This window comes from Panthera tigris, chromosome D1 (assembly GCF_018350195.1).
Source record: "Panthera tigris isolate Pti1 chromosome D1, P.tigris_Pti1_mat1.1, whole genome shotgun sequence".
Classification (NCBI taxonomy): domain Eukaryota; kingdom Metazoa; phylum Chordata; class Mammalia; order Carnivora; family Felidae; genus Panthera; species Panthera tigris.
In genome coordinates this window covers 55,247,964-55,264,479 of record NC_056669.1, presented here as the reverse complement: position 1 = coordinate 55,264,479, position 16,516 = coordinate 55,247,964, and the positions used below count along the sequence as shown (strand labels likewise).

General features: G+C 35.0%; 1 protein-coding gene across 11 annotated transcripts in view; it reads left to right on the top strand.

Moving 5' to 3' along the window:
* EMSY (EMSY transcriptional repressor, BRCA2 interacting) overlaps positions 1-16,516 on the top strand; it is an 85,913-nt gene that overhangs the window by 29,956 nt on the left and 39,441 nt on the right. For all 11 annotated transcript variants that reach the window (XM_042957387.1, XM_042957386.1, XM_042957383.1 and 8 more), the window contains one exon: positions 8,232-8,486. In XM_042957387.1, coding sequence (XP_042813321.1) covers positions 8,232-8,486 — 255 coding nt within the window. The remainder of the gene's footprint in view (positions 1-8,231; positions 8,487-16,516) is intronic.

Below are 16,516 nucleotides of genomic sequence, written 5' to 3'. Positions count from 1 at the left end.
TGTCATTGTTTCCTGGCTCTAACACCTATTTAATGTCTCCATCAACAATAGGAAAATAGCAGGCTTGAAGTTTTCTTTTGTTACTTTACGTAATTAAAAAAATTCCAACCTCTCTATTTGCACAGCAGTAAACTATAATATAGCATTATTAAAAATAGAAAGAATTTTTACACAGAAAATTTATTGAAAATGTTGGTTGAACACATGATCCAAATTCATTATTTTAAAATTTGAAGATGAGAGAAGGAAAGGCCACCTGTCTCTGCACCTGGGTGACACCTGTGTCAAAACTGTCATCCAATGATAAACATTTTTCTCTTCCAGTACTCATCACACAGTTTGCTGAAGTTTTATTGTACTGTTAGAAATATTACTGTTCTTCAAAGGAGCATGTTATTTTTTTAAATAAAAGGGGTATTTCTCTTGGCTACTAATAAAATGTCTTTAGGCAAAATGAATATTCCATGCTTCTGTTTTTCACTCTGTTTTTTTCAGGTATCCTCTGAAACTCTTGGGAATTTTGGACTTCCCTGTTTTCTCTTTTGCTTCTTAGCATCCTATATCTATTTGAGCTTCAAGTAGTCATAGGGGAGCTGGGCAAGGCTTCTCAGAGATTTCTTGGAAATTCACTGAAATTCAATAGATGATGAGAGCTATAAAAATAAACTATGTGAATGTAGATACTCAAGGATGTAGATAATCATATAGTTACATGATTCTTTTGAGCCTTTGAGATATTTAACTTACTTATTAGGGCTAAAAAGTTGTCGTTTTCTTTTAAAAAAGATAAATGTTAGTGGAAGTGGTAATATACAGACTGGAGTTGTCATTCAAACTATAGGGCTTCTGTAGGTCTTCTGTAGCAGCTTCTCTGTGTGTACCTGGGAACCAAGGGCATTCAGTGTCTGCTTCTGTTGGAGACTGGAGACAGGAGACAGGCTGTTTTAGAGTTGATGTATCTGTCTCTGGTTATTCTTGTAGAGGCAGCTGGTGGTGGAGTGGGTAAGAGTTTTAGTAGCAGTAACTTGGCGGGTGATTCCATGTTTATAAGTATAGAGGTGGTTCCAAAGGTAGGGAGTAGGGGGGTTGTGTATGATTGGCTTATGCTCTGGGAAGGAAAAGGAACTCCTTAATATTTATAATATGGGAATTCTGAAAATTCTTCTGATTAGAATGGTTATTTTGAGTTTGCTATCTGGAAGAAAGGAACATTTAAAACATTTTTTATTATGGAAAATTCCAATCACATTGAAGTAGAGAGACTAGTAAAATGAACCTGCATGTGCCCATTGCCCAGCTTCAGAGATGGGCAGAATATGGTCAGTCTTGTTTCACCTGAATCCACTGTTTTTCTTCATACACCCTTGACCTGGAATGTTTGGAAGCAGATCCCAGATATTACATAAATTCAGCTATAAATTCTACTGATGTATCCCTAAAAAAAGATCACAACTCACAGTGCTACTGTCACCTAGAATTTTTAACAGTTATTTCTTGATATAATAAAATATTCAATTCCTCTCCTAATTTTCTTATGTCATAAAATTTTTTTTTAAGTTCATTTATTCATTTTAAGAGAGACAGAGAAAGAAAGACAGAAGACAGACAGCATGAGCAGGGGAGGGGCAGAGAGAAAGGGAGACAGAGAATCCCAAGCAGGCTCTGTACTGTCAGCACAGAGCCCGATACAGGACTCGAACTCATGAACTGTGAGATCATGACCTCAGCTGAAATCAAGAGTTGGATGCTTAACCAACTGAGCCACCCAAGCGCTCCCCCCCCCCCCAAATTTTAATTGGGATCCAAACAGGGTCCACATATTGATTGATATGGTTATGTCTTCTTTAACTTAATAAGTCTCTCTTTTTTTTTTTTCCTTTGCAATTCATTTGTTGAAGAAATCGGTCATTTTTCCTGAGAGTTTCCCATAGTCTGGATTTTGCTGATGTTTATCCCCATGATATGGTTCAAAAAGTTTTCCTGTTCCATGTATTTCTATAAAACTAGTAGTTAATCCAGAAGCTTGATCAGATTTGTCTGATTGTTTTGGGAGATGGGGGATTAAACATTTTATAAGTGGTATTGTGTACTTCCTGTTGTATCCCTTTAGGAGGCACGTAATGTCTGATTTCTTTCTATAACGATATTAACATTGATCAGTAGGTATAAGTATTACCAACTGTTTATTAAAACAGCTATTGATAGTCTTTGCCTCAGTCATTATTTTATTGGTATTTGCAAAATGTATTTTATCTTTATTTTCTTCATTTATTAGGTGGAATTCTTAAAGAAGAACTTTGCCTTATTACCATTGGTTACTCTGAGTATAGTTCACATAGGAAAAGCAGGATAAATGCCTGAGTATTTCCTTCTGTTTTTTGTTTTCAGATGAGTAGGTTCAGTGATCAGTGAAATTTTTTTTCTCCATGTTAAGATTTTTCATGTCTATTAATCTATTACAGATACTCTTTTTTTTTAATACTTATTTATTTTTGAGAGAGAGTGAGCATGAGCAAGTGAGGGGAAGAGAGAGGGGGAGACAGAGAATCCAAAGCAAGCTTCTTACTGTCAGCACAAAGCCCAACATGGGGCTCAAACCCACGAACCACAAGATCATGACCTTACCGAAGTCAGATGCTCCACCGACTGAGCCACTCAGGCACCTCAGTTGCAGATATTAAATTTTGGTGCTCAAATTTTCCCATCATTACAGTGGGAATTTCTTCAAGTTGGTTCCTAAATTCTTTTGACACAACCACAGTAGTCCTTAATAGCCCTTATTTTGTGATATGACAAGATGTTCTGGGTTCATCTTCTACATTTTCTGCCCCAGATTTGGAATTACACATTTTTTAAGGAGCCCTCGTTTCTTAGTGAGAAATGGTGTTTAGATACCATAGTCTGGGCACCATGGGGATGATCATTGCTACTGGATTGGTCATTATTTCTAAATCTTTTCTGTGGACAGAACTAGAGTCCTTTTTTTAAGGAGGAAATACATCATCAGTTTATACTGATATTATCAATTCCAATTTAGAATTAAGGATTTTTAACTTCTTTGTTTTTGTTTGTATAATTGTATCTTTTTTCTCCTTTTACTGAAAATCCTGGTTTCTGACAGTAAAGTAATATATTTGATTTATCCTGTAATATATAATAGTTTCAGAATAACAAAATCAATATGACTAACAATACAATCATTGAACAGAATTTAAGATTATTATGGTTCTTTTGGTTCTTAGGATATCCTCACTAAGGATATATAGTCAAATTAGTGTATTTTAAAGTCACTTGAAATGACTTTTTTCCTTATACTTAACCTCTAATTTAATATACGGTTAGGTTAATTTGTTTCATTTTGTTTTGTTTTTACTGATGGCAATTTAAAATATTTTTCCGTAATTTATAATTGCATAGAAGTTTATGTTCCAGAGTCAAATCCACAAAAGAAGGTGTGTTTTTAGAAATCTGTCTGTTATTTATGGTTCTTACACCCTGTTTTGTCCTTCCCTGATTGGTAACCTTTTTTTCCTTTGGTTAGTTTTTTATATATTCTTCCATTTTTTAAATATGTAAGCAAATTTGTATATATCATATTCCCTCTTTGTTTGATAAAAGGTAACATATATATATAGACACCTGGACACTTTAGTGTTGGGAGAGAGAATTTTTATTTGGTAGTTGTAAGTCTGGTGCTGGTAATACCAAAAAAGGTGGTAGTTAAAATATGCCTTATGTGTATAGAATGAAGTAGTTTATTTTAGATGACTGTTTCATATTTGATTCCTCCCCTTTTTTCTCCTGTAGATTGCATAGCTTTTTTTTTTTGTTGTTATCTCTTAAATCTATGATTTATGTCTCTTAAATCTTGTTCCTCTTAAGGCAAAGTAGGCTATTGTTTATTACACAGGTTGATTACTGTGACCTTTCTACCTTTTATTCTACCTATTTTTCAGTTAAATCCTATTGCCATTGTCTTCTCTCATATTTTGGTGAGAGAAATTTTCTTTTGTCTCATTCTTCTCCTCATATTCTTTTGTGGACTTCATGAATTATTTACCCAATACTGTGTCTGTCTTCCACTGACCTTTTATTTTCTGTCTTTGACCCCACTTTAACCTAAATAACATATTGTTTTCAATTGTATCCACTAAATACTGCTCTTCTCTTCACTGTATTTATTTTCTTTAGACTCATCCTGAATGCAGATCCTGTTTTCCATTTCTGTTTCATGAAACCCTTTCCTTAGGAAATCCCTCAACCCCGTCAATTCAAATGTGGTCCTCGTTTATCATTTAAATTTTTTAAAACCTAAAAGTATTAATGGATTAAATGATTTTAGTGAACAAAGGTCCATCAGTAATCCTACCACTCTATCACAATAGCACTTTCCATTTTATGTATTTATTAATGCCTTTTTACCTATTTGAATAATATTTTTCATTTATTTGGAATAAAAAACCTGTATTCCATTTGGAATCATACATTTTTCCATATAACATTCTTCTGTTTTTCTAAACTATCCTAATTTTTTTCAATACTATTTAATATTTCTATTACTATTACAGTTTATTAAATTATTCTCTTAATGTTGGATATTTAGAGTATTTCCAGATTTTGATGTTAGAGATCTACCTGTAGCCTTTTTACCTATACACCTTTGTGAATTTAATTGAACCCTCTCTTTTATTAGAACCAGCTTTCAGGAGCAGGATTACCAAATCAGAAGGTTGCAGTTTGTTTGTTTTTTTTATAGAGGTTGCTAAGTGTTCTATTTTAGCTCCCTGAACTATATCTTCTGGGAATAGTTCACTAGTATGTGTCCACTATTAAGTTTTTGTTCCTCCTGTTTATAAAAAATGGGGGCGAGGGAGTATAACTTCTAAGATTAAACAAATTTTTGAATGGCATACTATCTAACTAGCCAGTTGTTTAATACCTTTTTTTCCCCTTTAATCTCTATAAGACAAAACACAGGTAATATTCCTACAGTTATGTATCTTCTTTCCCCTTCACTTATATGACTTTGATATTTTGATGTGTTTTGGGCTTCACTTTCTTTGGGGCTCATGTTAAGACTCTTAAGAATTTCATGTTTATTCAGAATTACCAGTGTGGCCTGAACTATATTTAATTCCTCCAAATGTGGACTGTTATGTCAGTGGTATTCACAGCAGTCTATATTCTTTCGCATTCAGATGTTTAATAAATTTTACAGAGCCCTGGATTATTAATATATAAATTGAATTACAAAATTTGATAAGTAATTAAATTACTTTACATAAATCTGACTGAGTGGTTTTTAAAAGAAGAAAATTTATTATCTCATAAAAGTAAAAGTCCAGAAGGAGAGAAATTCCAGTTAGGTTATATCAAGAAATTTCTTTTCACCTTTCTTCTCTTCTTTCCTTGGTGTATCAACTTTTTTCTCAGGTAGCTCATATCGTGGTTGCAGCATGAGTGCAGCAATTCCATGTACCACATGCATATACAAAAACCAGCAAAGGAATAAGAGACAGTCCCCTTTTGTGAGTCTCTCTTAGGAAAGAGAAAACCTTTCCCAGAAGATTCCCTTCATGTCTTTTTGGCCACAACTGTCATACACCTAGCCTAAAGTAATCCCTGGTGAGAGGAATGGGGCCATCATGACTGACTTATTAGATCAATTAGAAATTGCCCTTTAGAGCTGGCGTGGGGCCAGCCTTCCATAAAAATACATTCCAGTGCCCAGGAAGGTAGATCCTTTTGAGAGGAGAAATAGGTTTTTGTTAGAAAAGAGGAAGGAGGAGGAAAAAAAATTAATCAGACAACCAAGCATGTATATTGCATTAGATTATTTAATAAATGATTTTAGAACAATTAGTTTTTCACTTGGTCTTATGTTGCACACATCAATAAGATTAAATTGGTTCATAGAATTGTTCAAATAATCTTTTATCTTTTTTTTTTTTTTTTTTTTTTTTTTGGTCTGCTTATAATATCACTTACTGAGAGAGGAGTGTAAATATCTCCAGCTATAATTGTGGCCTTGTGCATTTCTCTTTTTAACACTGTCATTTTTTATTTTTTGTATTTTGAGCTGCTATTAGGTAGATGCATGCACATTTAGGATTGTTGTTCTTTTTTTTTTTTTAATGTTTATTTAAAGAAACATTTGAGAGAGAGTGAGCAGGGTAGGGGCAGAGAGAGAAGGGGACAGAGGATCTGAAGCAGGCTCTGCACTGACAGCAGCGAGCCCAAAGTGGAGCCTGAACTCACAAACTGTGAGATCATGACCTGAGCCAAAGCCAGCTGCTCAACTGACAGAGCCATCCAGGCGCCCCAGGATTGTTGTCTTTCTTAAAAAAAATTTTTATTATTGAAGTGTAGTTGACTTTGGTATCTTGATGAAATGACCTCCTTTTTATTATAAAGCATTGCTCTTTTTCTCTGGTAATACCTCTTGTTTTGATGTCTACCTTTTCTGTAGCCACTCCAGGTTTCTTATAATTAGTGTTTGCACAATATATCTTTTCTCATCCATTTACTTTTAACCCGTCTGCCCTTTGCATTTAAAATGCATCTCTTGGAGTGCCTGGGTTGGCTCAGCTGGTTAAGTGTCCTACTCTTGATTTCAGTTCAGGTTGTGATCTCACACTTGGTGGGATCCAGCCATGCATCGGGCTCTGCTGACAGTGTGGAGCTTGCTTGGAATTCTCTCCCTCTCTCTCTCTGCTCCTGTCCTGCTCACACACACTCTCTTGCGCGCTCTCTCTCTCTCTCTCTCTCTCTCTCAAAATTAAACATATAAAAAATAAAATGCATCTCATGAACATTGTATAGTTGTCTTTTTTTAAATCCAATTTGGCCATCTCTGCCTTTTAATTGAATTATTTAGTCCATTTACATTTAATGTAATTATCAATATGATTGAGTTCAAGTCTACTATCTTGGTAATTGTTTTTTATTCATCCTCTGTTCTTTGTTTCCTTTTCCCTTTTTTCTCATCTTTTAGATTTGTTGATTTTTTTTTTAAAAAGGATTTCATTTTATGTCTTCTGTTGGCTTCTTAAATAAACGTGTGTATATTTACTTTTTTTTTTTTGCTCAAAAAGTTGATATGATGAGTTATATTCCAAGTCATTAGGAAAATTAATTCATTTACAGATAAAAGTCCTGTTGAGTTGTTGAAGAATTATAAGAAAATTACTGATTACTGGTACTCCTTACCTATGCATACTGCTAATATTAGCGTTACACTAAGAAGCAATGTCTTACTACCTTATATCAATCAGAATTTTGTTGCTGTGTTAAGAAATCTACCCCTGAAATCATTGTTGTGCTATACGCAAACTTGGATGTAAATTAAAAAAAAAAAAAAATTAAATAATAAATAAATGTGGAAAAAAAAGAATTTTTTTTCTGTGGATGTATTGAGTATGCCCACTTGTAATTTTCACAGATTATTTAATGACAGATCTCAAGAAATGACTTTAATTTATAGATTATCAGAAATGAGACCTAGAAAAACTACTTTGTCATGCTGAAAAGTTCAAAAGATGAATGTTTCAGTGTGAGATATTTTCTCATGTCTTGTTTAAATTGACTTACCAGAACTTGAAAAGTAATATTTAAAAAGAATGTATTACAAGTAAAATTCAAAACTTAGTTTGATTTATTCTTTTATTATTCACATTAAGAACCTGTATTTTCTAACAGAAAATTTCCTGAGAGACATGTGTGAATATCCTTCCTGATACTGTGTTTCTTTCATTCTAACTGTCCACCAAGGGAAATCAGTTTTTTTGAGTGTGAGAGCAATCATGCCTCCCTTGCAAGGTTTGAGGACTGTACAGCGAATATATAAAATACCATATATTATATATGACATTTAATAGGTGCTTAATAAGTCATTGTTTTTATCGATATACCTAATATAAGAAGTATCTTAGTGGCGCCTGGGTGGCTCGGTCGGTTGAGGGTCCGACTTCAGCTCAGGTCATGATCTCACAGTTCGTGAGTTCGAGCCCCGCGTCGGACTCTGTGCTGACAGCTCAGAGCCTGGAGCCTGCTTCAGATTCTGTGTCTCCTCTTCTCTGTCCCTCCCCCTTGCTCATGCTCTGTCTCTCTCTCAAAAATAAATAAACATTAAAAAAAATTTTTTTTAAATGTATTAAAAAAATTAAAAAAAAGAAGTATCTTTAAGTATGTTTTACTGTTAAATAAGTTCTTTTCCCCTTACTCTTCTACAGGCGTATCTACATCAGCGATCAAAATGGCATCGACCAGACTTCCTTCCCCCAAAAGTTTAGTGGGTGCCCCAACTCAGATTCTTGCACAGTTTCCTAAACAGCATCAACAGTCTCCTAAGCAGCAGTTACATCAAGTGCAGCAACAGACCCAGCAGCAGGTGGCCCAGCCTGCTCCAGTATCTCATCAGCAACAGCCTCAGCAGTCTCCTTTGCCACCTGGTATCAAGCCTACCATTCAAATCAAACAGGAGTCAGGTAACTGGAAAATGTTTACAATACGTAATTCTTCCCCAATCGCTACTTCTCTGAAGACTGCTCGTTTACATGGATATAGTTTCCTCAAGCCCCAGAATTTTAATTCTAAAATATATTTTGAGAGCCTCCTGTTGGAAATACATATGTAGAAAGAACTGGAGCTTGGGAATAGAAATGAGAAAAAAAGCAGTTTGCTCAGCCGTAGCAGTTATTTCCCCTGGACTCTCCAGGGAGATAAAGAAGCTGAGGAAACAACCCAGTTTTTAGAATTATACTCTGGATGCATTGGGATTATAGAAAGTAGGCAGTTGAAAAATTAGTCTGGAGAGTTCTGTGTTAGAATGCCATTTTATGAATTTGGCATAAAATTGTACAAGCAGAGGTGCTGAGATTGTAGGACATTGTGTACAGAGAAGTTTGTGGTTTGTGGAATAACAGTTTAGCAGTTTACTGAAAGCATCTCCAGGGCAGTGGGAACTCAGAAGTAAGAATCAATTATTTGAAGTTATTGAATCATAAAAGTATTGAATAAAAAGGCAGGTAGGGTGGAGGCTCAAACACAGGTAAATTAAAAAGACTGTTAATAGGTACATCTTTAAGAAATGAAAGTGGATGTTTTTTTTTTCCTCCAATGAATCTGGACTTTATTTGGTGGTAGAAGAAGCATTTGGAAGATGCCAACATTTTCAGCTTTGTTTTGGTTTTTGATGGGAATATTTTATTACTAGTTTTTGAGATATAATTGACATACAACATTGTATTACTTATAGATATACAACATAATGATTTTTTTTTTTTTTTAATTTTTTTTAACGTTTATTTATTTTTGAGACAGAGAGAGACAGAGCATGAATGGGGGAGGGTCAGAGAGAGAGGGAGACACAGAATCTGAAACAGGCTCCAGGCTCTGAGCTGTCAGCACAGAGCCCGACGCGGGGCTCGAACTCATAGACCACGAGATCATGACCTGAGCCGAAGTCGGACGCTCAACCAACTGAGCCACCCAGGCACCCCCATAATGATTTATTTATATATTTCAAAGTGTTCACAATGAATTTAGTTAACATCCATTATCAAACATAGTTACGTATTTTTTTCTTGTGATGAGAACTTTTAAGATTTATTCTCTAAGCATCTTTCAAATATAGTACAGTTACTATGGTATAGTTACTGCAGTAACTATAGTATTGTTAACTGCAGTCACCATACAGTATGTTCCATCCTCAGGATTTATTTGCCTTATAACTGGAAACTTAGACCTTTTGACTACATTTTGGCCAACTTTCCACCCTCTGCCTCTGGCAATCACCAATATTCTTTATATGTATGAATCCATTTTTTTAAAAAAAAAGATTCTACATATAAGTAAGATCATGCAGTGTGTGTCTTTCTGTGTCTTATTTCACTTAGCATAATGCCCTCAAAGTCCATCCATGTTGTTGCAAGTGGCGGGATTTTCTTTTTTTTTAAGTTTTTAAAGAGGTTTTATTTTTTTTTTTTATTATTTTAAAGTGTATTTATTTATTCTGAGAGAGAGAGAAAAAGAGAGATAGCAGGGAGAGGCACAGAGAGAGGGAGAGAGAATCCCAAGCAGGTTCCTCACTGTCAGCATAGAGCCCGACAAGGGGCTCAATCTCATGAACAACGATGTCATGACCTGAGCTGAAATCAAGAGTCAGACGCTTAACTGAGCCACCCAGGTGCCCTTTTTAAGTTTTTATTTTAACTCCAGTTAGTTAGCATACAGTGTGATACTAGTTTCAGGTCTACAATATGGTGATTCTGCAGTTCCATACATCACCCAGTGCTTACCACAGCAAGTGTGCTCTTTAATCTCCAACATCTATTTAACCCATCCACCTACCCTCCCTCCGCTGTGGTAACCATCAGTTTTGTTCTCTATAATGAACAGTCTGTTTCTTAGTTTATCTTTTTCCCTTTATTGATTTGTTTCTTAAATTCCACATTTCAGTGAAATCATACAGCATTTATCTTTCTCCGACTAACTTATTTTGTTTAGCATTATATTTCCTAGCTCCATCCATGTTGTAAATGCAAGAGTTCATTCTTCTTTATGGCTGGATAATATTCCTGTGTGTGTGTGTGTGTGGGTGGGTGTGTGGGTGTGTGTGGGTGTGTTTGTACACTTCCTTCATCCATTCATGTATCAGTGGACACTTGGGCTGCTTCCACAGTTATGGAAAATAATACTGCAGGAAACATGGGAGGGAGTGCATGTATCCTTTTACCGTTAGGATTTTGTATTCTTTGGTTAAAAACCCCCAATAGTGTGATTACTAGACCCTAGGGTTCTTTTTTTTATTTTCTTCTTTTAATTTTTTAGTTCTTTTTTAAATTTTTTGAGGAACTCGCATACTGTTTTCCACAGTGGCTGCACCAGTTTGCATTCCTACCAGTAGTGCACAAAAGTTCTTTTTTCCACATCCTCACCAACAGTTGGTGTTTCTTGCGTTTTTAGTTTAGCCATTCTGACAGGCATGAGGTGATACCTCATTGTAGTGAGGAGATATTTCATTTCCCTGATGATAAGTGACGAGCATCTTTTCATGTGTCTGTTGGCTGTCTGGATATCTTTGGAGAAGTGTTCATGTCTTCTGCCCATTTTTTAATTGGATTATTTGATTTTTGGGTACTGAGTTTTAGAACTTCTTTATATATTTTGGATATTAACCCTTTATCAGATATGTCATTTGCAGATATCTTCTCTCATTCTGTAGGCTGCCTTTTAGTTTGGTTGTTTCCTTCACTGTGCAGAAGCTTTTTAATTTGATGTAGTCCCCAAGTTTATTTTTGCTTTTGTTTCCGTTGCCTCAGGAGACCTATCTAGAAAAAAGTTGCTACAGCTGATGTCAAAGAAGTTGCTGCCTATGTTCCCTTCTAGGGTTTTTATGGTTTCAGTTGTCACATTTAGGTCCTCAATTTGTTTCAATTTATTTTTGTGTATGATTTAAGAATGTGGTCCAGTTTTATTCTTTTGCATGTTCCTGTCCAGTTTTCCCAATACCATTTGAGGAAGAGACTTTTTTCTCATTGGATATTCTTTCCTTCTTTGCCAAAGATTGATTGGCCATATAATTGTGGGTTTATTTTGGAGTTTTCTATTCTGTTCCATTGATCTATGTGTCTCTATTGTGCCAGTACTATACTGTTTTCATAACTACAGTTTTGTAATATAACTTGAGTTATGAATTCATTGTGAAGCCTCTGGCTTTGCTTTTTTCCTTTTCAAGACTACTTTGGCTATTAGGAATCTTTTGTGGTTCTATACAAATTTTAGGATTGTTCTAGTTCTGTGAAAAATGCTGTTGGTATTTTGATAGGGATTGCATTAAATGTGCAGATTGCTATGAGTAATAAAGACATTTTAGCAGTATTTGTTCTTTCAATCCATGAGCATGGAATGTCTTTCCATTTCTTTGTGTCTTCAGTTTCTTTCATCAGTGTTTTATGTTTGCAGAGTATAGGTCTTTCACCTCTTTGGGTAGGTTTGTTGCTAGTTATCTTACTGTTTTTGGTGAAATTATAAATGAGATTGTTCTGTTAATTTCTTTTTCTGCAGCTTCATTATTGGTATTTAGAAATGCAACAGATTTTTATAAACTGATTTTGTATCCTGTGACTGTACTGAATTTGTTTATCAGTTCTAGCTGTTGTTTTGGTGCAGTTTTTCAGAGGGTCATGTCATCTGCACATAATGAAAGTTTGACTTCTTTCTTACCGATTTAGATACCTTTTATTTCTTTTTGTTGTCTAATTGCTGTGGCTACGACTTCCAGTATTATGTTGAATAAAAGTGGGGAGAGTGGACATCCTTGTCTTGTTCCTGACCTTACAGGGAAAGCTTTCAGTTTTTCCCCACTGAGGATGATGTTCGCTGTGGGTTTTTCACATAATGGCCTTTATTATGCTGAGGGCTTTTATCATGAATGGATGGTGTGCTTTTTCTGCGTCTTTGAGATGATTATATGGTTCTTATCCTTTCTCTTATTGATGTGATGCATCACATTGATTTGCGAATGTTGAATTACTCTGGCATCCCAGGGAATAAATCCCACTTGATGGTGGTGAATGACTTTTTTAATGTATTGTTGGATTCAGTTTGCTAGTATTTTGTTGAGGATTTTTGCATCCATGTTCATCAGAATTTTTTTTTCTGGTGTCTTTGCCTGGTTTTGGTATCAGGGTAATGCTTATCTTATTCCAAAAGTGAATTTGTAATCATCTCTTTGAATAGGAGTGGTGGGAGATACTAAAAAATTTCTGGGGAGCAAGGTATGGTTAATTATACAAAATCTAGTATGGCTAATAAAAGCTGTAAGATATTATATATTACGTTGTTTGGATTCTCTTACTTCACGTAAAAATGCTTTTAATATAAAAGCTTTTCTAGAGTGACTCAAACCTTAGTCTTTTAACCCTATTTTCCCCGTGAGTCTTCAGTTCCTCAGTTGTGGAGTCTTATGCCATGACTGCTTTAAGAAATCTAACCAACATAGTTATAGGAGGAATGTGTTATTAACAAAATCCCAATAATAGCTCTGGGTTGTTCACTCATAATAGATTTTGATTCAGTCCAGTTTGTTAATTTTTCCTTTTATGGATTATGTTTTTGGTATCAACTCAAAGAACTTTGCCTAGTTCTAGGTGTTAACATTTTTCTATTTTTTTTCTCTAAGAGTTACATAGTTTTATTTTTTATATTTAAATCATGATCTATTTTAAGTTAATTTTTGTATAAAGTGTGGGGTTTAGATAAGGTTATTTTTTTTGCCTGTGGGTATAATTGCTTTAGCACCCTTTGTTGAAAAGGCTATCAAAACTCTTGTTTTGCAAAGCGTCTTTGTTAGAAATCAGTTTGGCATGTGTGTAGGTTTATTTCTAGGTACTCCATTTGTTCCATTGATCTTTGTGTTTATCTCTCTGTTAGTACCATACTGTCTTGATTACTATAGCTATATAGTAAGCTGTAACGTGTATAGAGTGATTTCTTCCACTTTATCTTTCTATTTCAGAATTATTCTAGCTATGCTAGTTTTATTGCCTTTCTATATAAATTTAAGATTAAATGTTCCTGTGTGTACTAAAACCTTACTGGGATTTTCCTAGAAATTCCATTAAACCTGTAGATCAGTTTGGGAAGAATTGAAATCGTGTTGAGTTGTCCAGTTCATGAACAGTGTGTCTCTCCATTTCTTTAGGTGTTCTTTCACTTCTTTCATCAGTGTTTTACAGTACAGTACAAATTTTGTACGTGTTTTCTTTTATACTTAAGTATTTCATCTTCTCAGTGTTGTTTTATTTTCATTTCTCATATCGAGCATGAATTTGAACAACTGTATGTTTCAACTATTTATATGTTTTTGTGTACAGTCTGTATTCATTCATTCATACCACTACTGTGGTATTTTTCTTATCAATTTCTGGGAATTTTATTAGGGTAATTAGCAAGACTTTTGTGTGTTTCATGACTCGCAGAGATTCTCTTCCAAGTTTGTCTGTCTGTTGACTTTATTTGTGGGGACTTCTGCTGTGTAGATCTTTTTTGTTTCTATATAGTTGAATTTATCTGTGTAATCTTTACCGCTTCTAGATTTTTAGTCACAGGTCACATTTTTCATATTTAAATATTTTGGAATTTATCCTAGTATGAGGTATTAATAATACAATGTATTGGTAGTCTTGGGAAGTTGGTCTGTAGTTTTATTTTTGCGTTCAGTCTTTATTAGGCTTTAGTTTAATGTTATGTGTGCTTTCAAGAAAGAATGATAATGTTTTCCTTTTTAAAAATACTCTAGAATTTTTAAAAGCAGCTTTATTGAGATATAATTCACATACCATTGAAATAACCCATTCAGAGTAAGGTATTTTAGTATAGTCAAAGATATGTGTGACCATCACTACAGTTGATTTTAGAACAGTTTCATCACTTCGAAAAGAAACTCTGTAACCTTTAGCTATCATTCATTACTCCTAAGGCAACCTCTCCAGCTCTAAACAACCACTAATCTACTATCTCTAGATTTCTGTATTCTAGATTTTCATATAAATGGTCTCCTATAATGTGTGGCCTCTTGTGACTGGTTTCTTTCACTTAACAATGTTTTCAAGATTCACACATGTATTAGTACTTTATTCCTTTTTATGGCCAAATAATATTTCCCGTTTTGTTTATCCATTTGTCCATTGATGTACATTTGGATTTTTTCCGCCTGTTGGCTGTTAAGAATAATTCTGTGGAAAACATTCGTGTATAAGTTTTTAGGTATTCAATTCTCTTGTGTATATACCTTGGAGAGGGATTGCCCGGTTGTATGGTAACTCTATGTATAATTGTTTGAGAAGCTACAGACTGTTTCCCAAAATGACTACACCATTTTACATTTCCACCATTAGTGTATGAGGGTTTCAATTTCTCTGCATCCTTTCCAATACTTGTTATTCTCTGACTTTAAGATTCTAGCCCTCTTAGTTTGTGTGAAGTGGTATTTCATTGTGGCTTTGATTCGCATTTCTTTGATGACTAATAATGTCAAGCATCTTTTCCTGTGCATATTGACCCTTTATCCTCCTTGAAGGAAGGAAGGAAGGAAAGAAAGAAAGAAAAAAGAAAGAAAATGGAAGGGAGGGAGGAAAGAAAGAAAGAAAGAAAGATTTACATCCTTTGCCCACTTTTTTTTTTTTAATGTTTATGTATTTTGAGAGAGAGAGAAAACACGTGTGTGCGCATGTCAGGGAGGGGTAAGAGAGAGCGAGAGAGAAAATCCCAACCAGGCTCCACATTGTCAGCACAGAGCCTGACAGAGGGCTTCATCCCACAAACCTTGAGATCATGACCCGAGCTGAAATCAAGAGTCAGACACTCAACCAGCAGAGCCATCCAGGCGCCCCTCTTTGCCCACTTTTAAATTGAGTTATTTGTCTTTTTATCATTGAGTTGTAAAGAGTTTTTTTTCAGTTTATATATATTAGATATTAAACCCTTGTTATATATATGATTTGCAAATATTTCCTGCCATTGTTTTTTGTTGTCTTTTCACTTTCTTGATGATTGCCCTGTGAAGTACAAGTTCTTTAAGTATTTAAAATTTTTCTTTTTATGTTTTTATTTTTGAGAGAGAGACACACAGTGAGAGCGGGAGAGGGGCAGAGAGAGACGGACACAGAATCTGAAGCAGGCTCCAGGCTCTAAGCTGTCAGCTGGTCAGCACAGAGCCCGACGCGGGGCTCAAACTCACAGACTGCGAGATCATAACCTGAGCCGAAGTCGGACGCCCAACCCGACTGAGCCACCCAGGCACCCCTTTTTTTTAAGTATTTACAAAAATTTTTTTAAAATGTTTATTTATTTTTGAGAGAGACAGAGCATGAGCGGGAGAGGGTCAGAGAGAGAGGAAGACACAGAATCTGAAGCAGGCTCCAGGCTCAGCTGTCAGCACAGAGCGCGACACACGGTTCCAACTCAGGAGCTGTGAGATCATGACCTGAGCTGAAGTTGGACGCTTAACCAACTGAGCCACTCAGGGGTCCCTGAAGCACGAGTTTTTAATTTTGGTGAGGTCCACTTTATTTTTAATGTTGTTTGTGCTTTTGGTGTCGTATTTAACAATCTTTTACCAAACTTTGATCATAAAGATTTATCTCTATATCTTTTTCTAAGTGTTTGATAGTTTAACCTCTTAACTTTAGGTCTTTGATCCATTTTGAGTCAATTTTGTTATGATGTAAGGTAAGCCTCCCATTTTCATTCTTTAGCATATGGCTATCCATTTGTTTCAGTACCATTTGTTGAAAAGACCATCCCCCATTGAATGGTTCTGGCACCCATTTGAAAATCAGTTGACCGCTGTGTAGGTTTTTTCTGTACTTTCAATTCTGTTCCATTAATTTGTATGTCTTTGCATATGCCAATCACACTGTTTTGGTTACTATTGATTTGTAATAAGTTTTGAAACCAGGAAGTGTCATTACTATTATTTTGTTCTATTTTTTAAAGATTGATTTCACTATTT